General features: G+C 44.4%; 1 protein-coding gene across 1 annotated transcript in view; it reads left to right on the forward strand.

Moving 5' to 3' along the window:
* Window positions 1-15,580, forward strand: part of LOC311241816 (neurabin-2-like) — a 118,622-nt gene that overhangs the window by 60,487 nt on the left and 42,555 nt on the right. Inside the window, exon 2 of the mRNA XM_084330734.1 lies at window positions 8,859-8,991. Coding sequence (XP_084186860.1) covers window positions 8,859-8,991 — 133 coding nt within the window. The remainder of the gene's footprint in view (window positions 1-8,858; window positions 8,992-15,580) is intronic.

The raw sequence follows: 15,580 nt of genomic DNA on the forward strand, positions 1-15,580 counted from the left end.
CGCCTGTTACTAGGTCTCGACGAATTCTCGTTCATATCTGGGGGATGTTAACGGAATAGATCAAAACATAGGTAGAGGGGTCTCACGTCCTTGGGGTGGGCCACTGAGCGCGGTACGAATGGGACCGTCTGGGTGGCGCCCTCTTTTCATGTTTTTAGATCGACACGCGTACCTACCCCCTCTCTTGGAGTGGGGATGTCGGCGTGGTTAGGGCACGGGACTGGTTCTGGTCACGCTGGTCCAGGTCAGTTAACCCGTTGTCCGCCGGGGACGCAGATCTGCTGTTCTGGTACCCTGAGGGACCTGTGCTTTTTTCGGGGGGGAAAATGCCGGGTCGGCCCGGGTGTCACAGGGTTGGGCGTTATGGAGGCCCTTTGTTGGGTACATGTTGTACCCTGTGCTATCATGAAGGGGCTGGTTCTCCATTCTTTTCGCTCCTCTCTTACGCATGGCGAAGAGGGGGCTGTTGGGGTGGTCTTCTGGACCTCCTCTGGCAGCCCTGTGTGCTTCTCGAGCCGCCGGGCCCGGTCCGAAGTTGTGTTTCGTCGACCCGTAGGCCTGGAATAACCCCTTTTTGAAAACTGTAACACTTGTACTGCGGTATAGCCAGTGTGTACCCGCAGGTGTGTTTTGGAGTTTTTTCTTGAGGGGTTATAGGAACAACCACCGCATGTGGTACCAAGAGGGTGGTTGATTCCCTGGTGTGTTGGAGCAGAGTCAACTCCCGGATTACCCGGTTGAGTGTGCCCCTGCACGTTCATGACGTCTGCCAATCGTGTCAGCCTTCTCTGCCTCGGCCCCTCTGGGTCGGGGTTTTTTGGTGGAGGCTTTGTCATGGTGCGCAACAATGCCAGCATACGCCCCTTCCGCCGGGGTGCTGTTTTCAGTTGACCCCTTTGGCACTTGTCTCGTCCGCAGTGCTCCAGGCTCGGGTCAAACGCCTGCTGCCTGGTTTGAGAGATCGACCCCCTCTGGGGTCGTCTCCCCGGTGCGCTGCCTGCTTCCGCTGTAGTGTAGCCTTTTGTGTGCTTCGAGTTACGGCCATGCTGACTGCCTGAGTTTGTCACGGTCAGTGTGCCAGGCGGCGTACTAGTGGGGGGAAGGGCCCGCTCTTGGAGGGGCCCTGTCCGAATACGCTGGCGATGTGGGGGGCGGTGTCACTAAGTGACCGCCTGGTGAGGTCTTGATGCTGTGGCGTCATTGACCTCTCCGGGCCCCCTTTTTTCCGGGGGATCCAGTCCCTTCAGTCGGTCTGGGTCTTCCTTCGCGCTCCGCTGCTACGGCCTTGCCACAGGGGTTGAGTTTGCTCTCGACCACGTGTTTTTGGGGGCGGTAACGAGGTTTGTTCCTTCCGTTCGTTCCCTGGTGGCATGCAGGTTGTGCGTGTGGGTAGTCGTGGGGTCAAGCCACGGTCTGCTCACCCTGTGCGTTGAGTTGCTCGAGTTTCTCTTCGCACGGTCGGATCCGTCTCCCTCCCGTCCTCCAATAGGGGGGGTATCCTCCATTAGGGAGGGTCGGGGGGGCTCGGTCCTCCCCGGTTCTGATGGTTGTGGGGGGCCTCAGTGGGGTACATTTGTCGAGCTTCAGGCTCCCGCTCAGCTCCCGTAGTGCAGATGACGCTGAGCGGCAGCCAGTATGATATAGAACGTAAGGTTATGAATATAACCAAGTTCTATGAATACTGGTGACGCTCAGCGTCTGGACGCCACTGCGGCCTTTGATCTCGCCTTGTGGTGAAAGATTGGGAAGGAGGCGAGTGTGTGGCCACACACCTGCTTATGAAGGTAGCGGATAGGGGTGTGGCCAGACGAATGTTGGTATGTAAAGGTACATTGTGGATTTTTATTCAGTGCATATGCACGAAGTGAGGTTAGTGCAGATGACGCTGAGCGTATTCATAACCTTACGTTAACCTTCTGTGTATTGTCGCAGTGAACGGGTTAACCGTTTGGTAGTGCAGCAGTGAAAGGGCTAAAAGCAACACACCGCTGATGTCTTGACTATCACCAAGGTGTCTTTCTGCCCGTTCTGGGCCGATCACTTAACCACCACTACCTCCGAAGGACAGCTGACACACAACATTCATTTCCGCAGCGCTGAGAATCCGATTGACCTCGTCGTAGCACCAATAAATGATGTACAAGCCTAGAATTCGCCACGCCGCGTCGATCGCTCGTGCCGAGGTCAAAGTCCTGATGTTGGAAATGCAAGGCAATGGATTCTGGAATAATTGTTTACAAAATACATGGAAATAACAGCCCAACACGTATGAAACATGCATACACATTATGTATACTACTGTATAATAATCTAACTTGCAGTGACACAGGTTCTCCGACTGAGGTGGTGCTCTGCAAGTCCCTTTTCTGGTGTGGAGCTGGTGTCATTTTCAGATTTTCCATGAAAATCTCATCTTAAATGTCTTGTGTTTTCCAGGATGTTTAGGACGTAGGAGTCAGAATTTGGTCAGAATTTATTGAAAGGATAGCCCCTTGAGATGCAGCATCTCATTTTAGAGGGGGTCCTATGCACAAACGTAAAACATTACATACAGTACAAGTACACAATACACACATGTACAGATACAGTTACTGTAGCTTGCTCACCCTCTCCCACCCACACCCCCATTCACCAACTCATTTTAAACAAAGAAGTCAAGTGTACAGTACAATGACCTATCTCAAAGTCAGAAATAAACGTATGTACAAGCAGTGTTAAAAGCATGAACAGGTAGTTTCGAGATGTGAATACAGTGAAGTCTTGAAGCGGCCAAGAGAGGTAACAGATCTGAGAGAAAGAGGAAGGTTGTTCCAGTCAGATGGAGCTTTGTAATGGAATGACCTTCGTCCAGCTTCAGAAAATATTCTTCTGGGAACAGTAAAATAGGGATGTTGTGAATGTCTAAGCGGGTATGGTGATGTATATGGTTCCAGAGACTGTTTCAAGTAAGAAGGACAGTTAAAGTGAACACATTTGAAAAGGATTATACAACGGCATGCAAATTTCTCGATTCTGATTGGCTGAAACAGTCAATTTACACTTATGTATTCTTCACAATTCCACGCTCCTGGTCCCAGGACCCGCCCACAACCGAATTACAATCACTCCGCCGTGCGGATTTTTAGGAAAAAACAAGATGGCGGACAATAATCTTTAACAAATGGATATGTTGATAGCGTCATAACGACTAAATATAAACCGATTCTGTCACGGCGAATGTCTTAGTTCTTTAAACAATGTTGGATGATGTAATTGATGGGTCATGAGTCATTGTGGAACAAAATAAAAATCGTGCGGATTGATTGATTGATTAATTTGCAATTCTTTTTAAAATTTTCTTCTTTCTATAGAAGCAACTGGGAAGTGCGCTGTTTTAAGTGAGGGTGGACTGAATGGATATGTTGATAGCGTCATAACGACTAAATATAAACCGATTCTGTCACGGCGAATGTCTTAGTTGCTTAAAGGAAAACTCCTTTTTGGGAAATTAGCTTATTTAACATCTTCCCTGGAGTTAGACAAGAAGATACATACCTTTTTTGTCTCTGTGCGTGCATTTAGCTTAGGGAACAGTCACTCCGTTAGCATAGCTTAGCTTCATCACTGGAAGTGAGGCGGGGCCGGAGTCTTACAGTGTATAGTTTGATTGATTGATTGAAAAGTTTATTAACAGATTGCAGAATACACTCCAAATACAACTCCAAAACGTTCATGTAAACATGTTGTGACCTGTGTATTCACCACATGGAGAAATAAAAAATAATTGAATTAGACAATTACGTTTTATAAGCAAATATACTCAGAACTATTTTTTTGCCCAACCACTCCTCTCTGAGCGCAGCCTGTGATTTCAACGTGTCGTCGTGATTGTTGACATTCTCATTCATTCAAAGGATCCGAACCGATTGAAGTTTATGGATACCATGACTTGAAATCCTCTTACCTTGACGATTAAAAGCCTCCCCAATTTAGAAAACCGTAATCCAATGGCTGGTATTGTTATACCGGACGCTCTGAGCTAACCGGAGCTAACGCAGATCAGGATGGTAAAGCATATATAATGACTTCCTTTCTGGGGTTGTCAAAATAAAAGTGCGACGTTTATAGCAGCGGAAAACGTTTATTTTGTACATTATCTAACGTTAACACGAACCTAAACTAACGTTACAACTAACCTTTTACCTACTTTCTATAGAAGCATCTAAGAATGAAGTTCTATAGAAAGTAGGTTAAAAACGAAAGAAAAGTTGGATGTGTTAGTTGGTTGGATGTCTAGGTGAAAGACAGTTGGATGTGTTAGTTGGTTGGATGTCTTAGTTGAAAGACAGTTGGATGTGTTAGTTGGTTGGATGTCTTAGTTGAAAGACAGTTGGATGTGTTAGTTGGTTGGATGTCTTAGTTGAAAGACAGTTGGATGTGTTAGTTGGTTGGATGTCCTACTGAGAACAGTTGGATGCACTTCCGAGCTGCTTCCACATAGAGGCAACTTCTTTTTTGTTGTTGTTGTGGGAACTACTTTTTCTGGCGGATGGTTTTTTCAATAAATCTTCGATTAATGTGTGTTTATTGTATAGCAATAAGGTTGGATGAATGTGCTGTAATGCTTAAATAGATACCAGTGAAGTTGCCTTCTTGCCTTAGGCTGCAGCCAATCAAGCAAACTATACAGAGAGCAGTGGTGTGTTGGATGGACACCTCAGCACAAATCTACATAGGGAGTTATATAATACATTGAGAGGTTTGAGATTAGTGTCTGTGGTCTTCAGATATACAATATCAGCATAATCTACAATGGGAAGTAGTACTTGGGAGATTATTCTTTTCCTCACTTCAAATGAGAAACAATTGATTGAGGGATAAAGTGAGCAAGTTTCAAGTTTCTTTAATAGTTGTCATACAGAAGTACAGAATACTTTCATACAAAATGCTTCTTACTGTTACGCTCCAGAGACTGCCATATGTTTTTTTAATGGTAAGTTCAATGTGAAGTTTGAATGAGAGTTCTGGATCGATCGTGATACAGAGGTATTTAAATGAATCCACTTTTTCAAGATAGGAGCCGTCTTCAAAATTGATCTGTAGGTCAATGGAACTTGCACCACTACGTGAGTGGCCAAGCAGCATGCTACAAGACTTCCTCTTATTCAGTAATAGTTTGTTGTTTTTAAGCCATTTTTGGACCAGATTGAAAATGTTGAATTTGATTAATGTTTTTATCAGAGACATAAATAACGGTATCATCAGCATAGAGCTGGACTTGACAGTGGGAACAAATATCTGGCAGATCATTAATAAATATAGAGAAGAGAAGTGGCCCCAATATGGAACCCTGAGGAACACCTTTCTCAACAGTTAGAAACTCTGACTGAGAGCCTTGAAGTACAACACACTGGCGCCTGTTGTGAAGATAAGCACTAAACCATAGTAGGGCATTTCGGTGTAAACCAATAGAGTACAGTTCGTCAAGGAGGAGGTAGTGATCAACCATATCGAACGCTTTGGAAAGATCAATCAATATTGCACCAGTAAGATGGCCTTTGTCAAAGGACAAAAGCACATCACTGGTGATTTTTTATGTAGCTGTGGTTGTAGAGTAATGAGGTCTGAATCCTGATTGGAAGGGGGATAAAATTTTGCCAAGGTTAATGTATTTTGATAATTGTTTAAAAATAAGTTTTTCAAAGATTTTCGCAATAGTGCGTATAATGGAAATAGGTCGATAATTATTTAAATCTGATGGATCTCCAGCTTTAAAAATGGGGGTAACTCTTGCACATTTCCATATCGATGGGAATGAGGAGGTAGACAAAGATAAGTTGAACAAGTCTGCAAGGGGATACATTAATATGTGAGCAGCAAGTTTGATAAATTTGGCTTCAAGTAGAGCTGCCGCGGTATTGATGTTTTCCTTACCGCACACATTTGCAAAATATTTCCTACCGCCGCGGTTATTACCGCACGCAAAAAAAAAAAAAAAAAATTTAGTAGTAGTCTACTCTTTATAGCATATAGCCTGCCTCTAGTCTAAATGTCTATCTTTAGAGGATTACTTTGCAGCATGAATATTGTTTGGGATTCAGCAAGCACGCATTAGTTATTGAAAGTGAAACACTGATTCGAAGTTTCCCCTCTGGTCGTGCGCAGTTCACTCGGTGTCGCGGGCAGGGGTGGTTACCCCTAACCCCCCCGACCCTTTCTTATTATTATTACTATAAAGTTACTACTTTATAATAAAGGCATTCGTTTTGTGGCATTAACATTATATAGTTATACGTTCAATAACATCAGCGTATTTACCGGACCATAGCAAGCCAAGCAATACTCTATTCATATCTCAGTTCCTTTCTTTGCTCAGAGCGTGCTGAGTTGTCCCATTCTGCGGTCTGTTAATAAAGTTTTCAATCAGACAAGTGTATAGAACGAAGGGCTTTTATTATAACATTCGTTGCAGACAGTAAAATCATTATGTCTCGTTTAGTACTCCTGAGGAGCGATGATAGTCCACTCCGGCGGAGAGTTAAAGCTAACGTTATTAGCCGTGTTGTGATGAGCTGACATTCAGGAAGTAAAAACCTAATACGCGCTTGCCGATTGGTGGTAACACACTGCATGACGCTACAACGTGTGACGCGTCTCTCTTCTGACCAATCAGTGGTCTGCAATGTTTCACGTGACTTTTCTGGTACCCAATAGGGTCGCTTGGAACCTCGAGAGAGGAGTAGGGTATATCTGCAGAGCCGCAAGCCCAACGAGAGGAGGGTAATTTATTATTATTATTATAAAAAACAGCGGTGACGCGGTATTCAGCCTACTCTGCGGTGGCCGTGATGTAACAGCGATACCGCGGTAATGCGGTAATCGCGGCAGCTCTAGCTTCAAGACCATCAGGACCAGCACCACAACTCTCTTTCAGTTCACATATTGCATAGTAAACATCAGTAGGCAGAATTTTCTTAAAAGAAAACGAACCATTTTGAGCACTTAAGTTAGGGGAACCAGCTGTAACATAGGAGTCTGTGCATTGGGAACTACAGATAGAGGAGAAGTGTTTATTGAATGCTTGGGATATGAGTAGAGGATCAGAAATAATGTCATTATTGATTTGTATCTGCTTTATAGTTTTTTTTGTCCGTTTTATTGAGAAAGGTGTTCAGTTTGTTCCAAAACTGTTTGGGATTATGAAAATCATGGCTAAAACTATTTTTGTAGTAATTGGATTTTGCATTCCTTGTTTGAGTTTTTGATGAATTCCTCAGATATCTATAATGTTCCCAATCCCCAGGGTCTTTAGTTGTTCGGTATTTCGCCCAGGCTTTGTCCCTTTCTTTAAATAGATGGATAAGATGTGAGCTGATCCACGGTAAATGTCTACCTTTCACTCTAATTGTTTTGATGGGGGCATGAACATCAATTACTTTAGTAACTTCAGAGTGGAAAAAATCCCATGCATCCTGTTGATAGAATGTGTGTCTCTGTTCTGATACAGATGTGTAGGAACAGGAGCCCTGTTGATAGAATGTGTCTGTTCTGATACAGATGTGTAGGAATAGGAGCCCTGTTGATAGAATGTGTCTGTTCTGATACAGATGTGTAGGAACAGGAGCCCTGTTGATAGAATGTCTGTTCTGATACAGATGTGCAGGAACAGGAGCCCTGTTGATAGAATGTCTGTTCTGATACAGATGTGCAGGAACAGGAGCCCTGTTGATAGAATGTCTGTTCTGATACAGATGTGCAGGAACAGGAGCCCTGTTGATAGAATGTCTGTTCTGATACAGATGTGTAGGAATGTTGATAGAATGTGTGTGTCTGTTCTGATAGAACACCTGCACTTCTGCATTACATTGAGCTCATGGGAGAGCGCGGGGGGATACAATGAATGAATGCATGAATGAATGTTGATTGAATTAAATGAAGAGCCTTGACGTAAGTGGTTGTAGCTACGGCTGTGGGGGTGCTGGAGAACATGATCCAATATACCACTTTATATGAGTCTCCTGAACATAGAGAGACCAAGTCCCAAGTCGATCGGCACTTTCTCAGCCAAGCTATAGTCACTTTTCCGCACCTACCCCCCAAACATGTGCAGATTGCCCAGGGAGTCTCTCTGGATTGTCCACACACACTCCCTGGGCAATCTGCGCATGCGCCAGTTGGGGAGTAGGTGCGGAAAAGTGACTATAGCTCGGCAGAGAAAGCGCTCTCCCATGAGCTGAAAATACCGGAAGTGTTGCAGTGGTCTATACAGATGCTTTCAAAGTGACAGTTTGACACCTTTGGGCTATAATTCTGTGGCCTGTGTCTTACTACCTGTACCTCCCCTCCCCCCTCCCCCATGTTGCTATGATGCCTGCATTTCCCCAAGGGGATCAATACAGGAATATCTTATCTTATTTCCTGTTGCAATGCTAGCTAATGCAGTAGTTGACAGGGTGTTAAATGGACTGCAAATCACTTCACAACTTATGCCTCACATTCACTCATTCACTCACCAAAGGTGCCAACCTGCTCATGGGGAGCAAATGGCAAATGGCTGCATTTATATAACCGCTATTATCCAAAGCGCTTTACAATTTGTTCCTCACATTTTACCCATTCACTCACACATTCACACACCGATGGCAGAGGCGACCATGCAAGGTGCCAACCTGCTCATCGGGAGCAGTTAGTGGGTTAAGTGTCACGCTCAAGGACACTTCGACACGCTGCCCGGGAGGAACGGGAATCAAACCGTGAACCTTCCCGATTACCAGACGACCGCTCTACTACCTCCCTGAGCCACTGTTCTGCTCCAAACGGTTCTGTAGCTCCAGAATCCAGTGACACCGTCTATAATGTGTCTTCTGTTCTTCCTGCAGGTGTTTGCTACATATCCCAACGAGGACTACGACCGGCGTAATGAAGACGTGGACCCCATGGCGGCGTCTGCAGAGTACGAGCTGGAGAAGAGAGTGGAGCGGCTGGACCTGTTCCCCGTGGAGCTGGAGAAAGGTACTGAACCTCCCATTAGGGCCGGGGGCGATTAAGTTTCCATTTAAATTAGGGCTGCACGATTAATCGTAAAAGAAACATCAAGATCTCTATTCATAGACATATGCGATCTCATTTCTAAATGACGACAATTCTGATGTATTTGCATTTGCGTCAAAATGGAGATCGGTTGCATTAAAAACACTCGCTCCTATTCTCCTATGCATTCACGTCACGCTGCATTCACGTCTTGACTTATTTGCTTCGGAACAATCACAGTTGCGATATCTAATCACACTTACACAATGTAAAGCAAAACACGCTATTAATTCAAGATTCAATATATTTTCTTACTTTTGTGTTGACTTGTCGCCAGATTCCTGTTTTTGCGTTCCAGATGAGAGGTAGGAGCTGGACAACACAACGGTTCCATAGCCTGAAGTCGTATAGTCATACAGTCCAAAGTTTATAAAAATCCCACGGAAAATGAGTTTTGTACAAAAGTTTTTGTAATGTGTGTACCAGTAAAAATACAGGGTTATTATCCAAAATGGCCGTCCACTTCATAACATTCTGACTCTAGAGTCGGGACAAAGGTCAGAACCGAAAGTGGTCATTTGACGGAGCGCTTGTCAAACAACGCCCTGAGCTGACTGACGAGAGCATGGGCGTTAGAGAGGAAAAGAGACTCGAGGTATTTGTGTACTTTTAAGTTTACTTTTAAGAGACTTAAGTTTAAGTCAAGCACTTTCATATATGTTATGTTTAAGTTTAAGTCAAGCACTTTGATATATGTTATGTTGTCTGTTTAAGAAAGAATGTTTTTATTGAAAAAAATAAAAATCGTGTGAGAGAATCGTGATCTCAATTCTTAGGGAGAAAAATAGTGATTCACATTTTAGCAAGAATCGTGCAGCCCTAATTTAAATGACGCTTCTCACACGATCATGAAAACGAGATCATCGAGATAAAGCGATTATTATTGTGCCGCATGCCGCGTTGCTCTCCTTCACAGTGGTGTGTGTAGCCCTACCTCCATCTGCATATCAACCCACCCACCCGAACATACAGTACTTAACTTTTCCTTGTGGAACAGGAGAAAGGTGCCACCCCTCCCCCACATATACCCTGACATCGTGCCCCAACACACCTAACTCTTCCCTATAGACTTGTTCGCTGTCCATGTCAGATTCAGTGTAGCGCGTGCATCAAGCGGGCAAAAGGAATGTAATCCTGGTCAGAACAACGGGGCAGACTACAATATATTTGCATTTGTTAGCCATGCTAGCGATCTAAACAATCAATCCGTGCCAAAGCTAGATATGTAAAAGGTGAAAGCCTCACACTCACAGCCGTGGTGATTTGGCAAAATGACATCCAGACGTTTTCGTTTGAAACAACCTTTAGTCAGGGGAGTGTCATAGTTTCTCCATAGAGCCCCGTCATACTTTTTTAGCGCAGCAGCTTGCGCAGGTAGGGGGCGACTTAGTCACGTCACTCAGTTGGTATTGTTGATTGGCTCGAACACGGTATGTTTGTATACAGCAAACAGGTCTATGGAGCTGGAGAAAGCCATCAACCCTCCATACCCTCATCTATATAAACCCACCCACCTCGACATAATATCTTCCCCCGTGGAACCAGAGGCGGATACAGAGCCACCATACCCCATCTGGCCCCCCCACCATAAAAAGCCATGCATGCTATAGGTACTTACTCCTGCCGTTGCCCTTGACCCTTGGCGTTACAACTGGAGTCGGTCCCCTGGGCCAGGGTTCGAATTATCATCTGAGAGCTATGGGGGCCCCCTGAATATTTTTTTTACTATTATTTTCCTGAAATTGTGGCTGTTTTCGAAGTCATATTTAGAGGAATATCTCATTAGAATTTGTCTAATACTAAGTAATAATGACATCACACAACAGTCTAATCATTAGACTATTGTGTGATGTCATTATTCAGTCTCATTCTTAACCATCAATATTTGTTCATTTTCTTACTCACCTCGGATATATAATGCCATATTTACTTATTTGCATTTTGCATCTGATTTCAAAAATTGTATTTGAAAAATGAGACAAAATGTATGAACTTGAATTAACATTTATTTGTCTCTGCACTTATAAATCAAAAACTAACAAAATAATCGAATGGAAAAAAACAACAGTAAGTAACATTATCATCTGTTATTACATGGCGTTTTCACATTCGCCGAAATGCTTGCTTGTGATTGGTCAATAGCCCCCCGACTGCGGTCATTATTTTTCAATAATGACCGCAGATTTTTCAATAATGACCGCAGAGCGCAGCTGTTCGCAATCAAGCCCACTGACACACTGTTTCAGTGCTGACAGGGGGCGGAGCGACGAGCGGAGGCAGAACACAGCGGAGCCAGAACACAGAGGCTGCCCGCGATAATAATAATCACTTTATTTGGGCTGACAGAGCCACAGAACAACTGCGATTTGTCAAATGAATTAGGTATATTGTTAGTAAGTTAGCCATGTAATAAGCGGGATAATGTATAGCCTACTCGGTCATTGTCGCAAAATAATTGACCTTCACTACGTTTAAAACACCTCGGCGCGGCGCCTCGGTATTTTAAACTCCGTGTCGGTCAATTATTTTGCGACAATGACCTCGTAGGCATACATTATCCCTTACATAATAAAATGAACATAAAAGCTGCCCTCTAGTGGCCGGCGATAAACTCTTCATACTTGTATAAATCAAAATAAATAATGTTATAAACAAATGTGCACAGGTAATCAAGCAACTCTGCATCTGTGCCCTGATCAAGTTCAACAAGGTCAAGAAAAACATTGTCCACATCTCCATCCCCAGTGACATCACATCTGACATAAATTATCATGTAAGCTTTTCCATGAATTGTGCTTTCATCCAGTGTTATACTGATACGTGAATCCTGCGATTTGACATGAGAAACAATTTTTTTTTTCATCTCTGTGGCAATGTGCTCTATGATCTGTGCACAAGAATGATCAGATCGGTGAGCTGGCCCGACTGTCGCACCGTTCAACTCATTAAGTGTCATAAGGGGGTTCAATTTGGTATAAGGCAACCTTTCTTTAGCGACAGTATATGCTGCCCTGAATGAACTTGGCTGTCTCCTTGAGCAAAGCAGATGTGATTTCGCTCACTTTTCTTGGAAGCACTTCCTTCTGGTTTTGACTTTCTATTTCTATAGCTTGCTTATGAGCAACGCTATCACTGTGCAAGTATATTTTCTTCCTCAACTTCTTGCTCTGAGAGCTAGTCACAGTCCCATTCATCCACTGCTCTGCCAAATGGGCTCCAAATGATTTATTTAACAATATCTTGGCGTTTTTACATGGAAGGCAGCCAATGCATCCCTCCTTGGCAAATAACCAGCTATATTTATTTTTCCAAAAGTTCCACTGACTCGGACCCCAGCATTGTGGTGGTTGAGTAGCAGCGCAGTCCAGGTCTAGTGATGGAGACTCGGGTCTGGCAGTGGCAAACGGCGCGGTAACAATAACAGGTGCACTGCGCACAGGAGCAGCAGAGCTAACACTAATACTAGCACTAGCAGTGTCAACTTCAGTGACAGTAGTTCTGCTAGCTGCTGCACTAACAGCGTCAGTCTTTGGCCTTTTTATAAAACCAAAGCTGTCCAGCTTTGTACAGCCTTGCGGCGGGTTGAGCCTTTTTTTTGGCGGCATGTGGCGTACTGTTTAGTGTTTATGTTTTTTTTTTTTTTTTACTTTATTTTTTTAGCGTTTATCGCTTTTCTGGTCAAGCATGACCGACAGTTGTAGGGTGAAACGGGAGAGAGAGCAGGGGGAGACATTCGGCAAATGACGGCGAGTCCGGGAATCGAACTCGGAGTCAACCAGATCCGTGACGCAGCACGGAGTCCCGCGCGAGCGCGGTAACATGGTGTGCTACTGGAGCACCCAGTGTTTATGTTTTCAGTTGCAGCCTGCAGGACACAGACGGACCGGCAGCCTTCTGTTTACATCAGCTGCTTCTTCTTCACTAGGTTGGAGTAGCGTTAAACTTATGGGGCGACGCTCATGGGCGACACATAGCGGCTTGGAGGTGAAATGCAGCCTATTCCACAACATTAATTACTCTGTTCTTTTAAAAACTGAAAAGAAAAATATGATCTATTAACAATTTATTTAGGTAGCATAAATAATACTAATTCGTACATAAAAAAAAAAAAAAAAAAAAAAAAAAAAGATATAATTTTTTTGAGAGACCCCCACAGGGGGTCTTGACTATGGGGGCTCAGACTATAGCTATGGGGGCTGAGCCCCCATTGGTCCCCTCATAATTCGAACACTGCCCTGGGCGCCCCTGTGTGTGTCGCTGCCTCGCTGCACCTTAATAGTTAGGATGGGTCAAATGCAGAGGACAAATCTCCCTCAAGGGGATTAATACAAGTATAACTATGACTCTATACTACTAAAAACACACCCCTTCAATCAATATCTGAAATAAGAAGCAGAGGAAAACAAACCTTACCTTCTTTTGCTATTATGTACTTTGCTACTATGTCTACACTACTATCTACTATGCCTATACTACTACCTACTAGGGCTGTCCCCGACTAAGGATTTGAATAGTCGACTTTGATTGGCCGAAATGTGCTGATAGTCGACTTGTAGTCGACTATTAAAACAGTCACGAAATACACTTCAAATACAACTCCAAAACATTCCTGTAAACACGTGTATTTACCACGTGGAGAAATAATAAAAAAATTAAATGAGACATTTTCATTTTCTAAGCAAATATATACTCGGAACAGTGGGCGCAGTGATTTCATCACCTCAAAAGCCCTGTTGCTTTTTGAAAAACAGGAATACACAGGTCACAACATGTTTACAGGAACGTTTTGGAGTTGTATTTCGTGACTGTTGGGAACTAGGCTACACTGGCACACCTACTTCCAGTGAATGACACTAAGCTAGGCTAACGATGCGGCTGTTCCCTAAGCCTAATGCATGCACAGAGAAGAAAAGGGTATGTATCTGCTTGTCTAACTCCAGGGTAGATGGCAAATAAGCTAATTTCCCAAAACGTTGGCGTGTTCCTTTAAATTGAAAACAGAAATCAGATGGAAGCTTCCAGGTGCACTGGTCTCTTACCTGCAATCATTCCTCATTCTTAGGGGAAACGCAAAACACCATTCTTATAGATTTGCTATTGTACGTGGCTCGTATAGACCCCTTTTCAATGGAGTTGGTGTTGCTAGGGGAACCGCTTATGCTCAAGATCATTTCCTGTCTGCTATTGTATCAGCAAACGCTGTGGCAGGAAGTGACACGCAGGCTCATTTAGAATGTTTATGTTGTCGAGTTTAAAGCAGGTCTATTCAAAATTGCTGGCAAGACGCCAATTTTTTTTGTTAGTATATGAAGTGACGCCAAGTAATTACTTTGCAACACTGCACACCGGTGAGCGTTAAAGGTGCTGTGAGGGGTATTTCTCTTTGTTCAAATAAGTGTTAAATGGCTCTACATTCTTCTGACAGACATCACTGAGGGGCCTTTCTCACTCAGGTATTGGGATCGAATCACCGCCCCGGAGCACGGGGGGGGAGTGTTCTCACTCACCCCTTTTGGGATGCGAAACGGCGCTGATTCGTTTTACCCCCCGCTGAACGGGGCCAGTTGGATTAGGTGGTCTCTGAATCGGGCCGTGGGTGCGGGGGTGTGACACACACAACGTCGTTACTGTCATGCTTGCTTGAATTTTGGGCAGATAAAACCACACTGGACAATACAATACAAAAACGATATTTATGGACAATTTGAGAGTTCAGACCTCAACCGGCTAACATGAAGCCACATTACAAAGCAAAGCACAGCACTTCTGGCTCGCATTAGGCCTGGCAATTTTTGTTTGCCATGCTTTTTTTTTTTTTTTATTTTATCTTTCTTCCCCTCCTTTTTCCCGATTTTTCTCCCATCCCACCCTTCCTGGTTGTTGCGTACTTTCCCCTACTGTTGGTCCGGGAGACCGGAGACTGTCACATGCTTTCCTCCGACGCATGTGCAGCCTGGGGCAGGTCAACCTGGCCGCGCAGGTTCTCACCGGGGAGAGTGTAGCGTGTGGGAGGCCACACTATCTCTCCTCAGATCCAACCCTCGCTGAGCAGGCGCCCCGACCGAACTGTAGGGGTCGCTGTACACAACGCCCAGGACCCACCCTTCAGCTTTCCCACCCCCTGATACAGCCAATTGTATCAGCGTGAGAGGACAGCCAAGCTGATAGCAACGCCGGGAGCTGGATTCGAACAGGCGAATCCTAGTGTCTCCCGGTGTTGGTGACGAACGTAATCTCCGTGCGCCACCTGCCCCCCCTGCCATGCTATTTCTATACATTAGTTTCTTGTTTGAATGCATTTATTTCTATTAGACCAGTGGTGCCCAACCAGTCGGCCGTGGTCGACCAGTAGATCAATGACATGTAATATAATTGCCACGAGCGATGGGATGTTAGCTGCTGGACAGGCTAAGCTAACTAGCGTTAGCCATTGCTGTATACTATACTTCTTGTTCGAATGCATTTATTTCTATTAGACCAGTGGTGCCCAACCAGTCGGCCGTGGTCGACC

This window comes from Notolepis coatsorum (genome assembly GCF_963971535.1).
Source record: "Notolepis coatsorum genome assembly, chromosome: 15".
NCBI lineage: Eukaryota > Metazoa > Chordata > Actinopteri > Aulopiformes > Paralepididae > Notolepis > Notolepis coatsorum.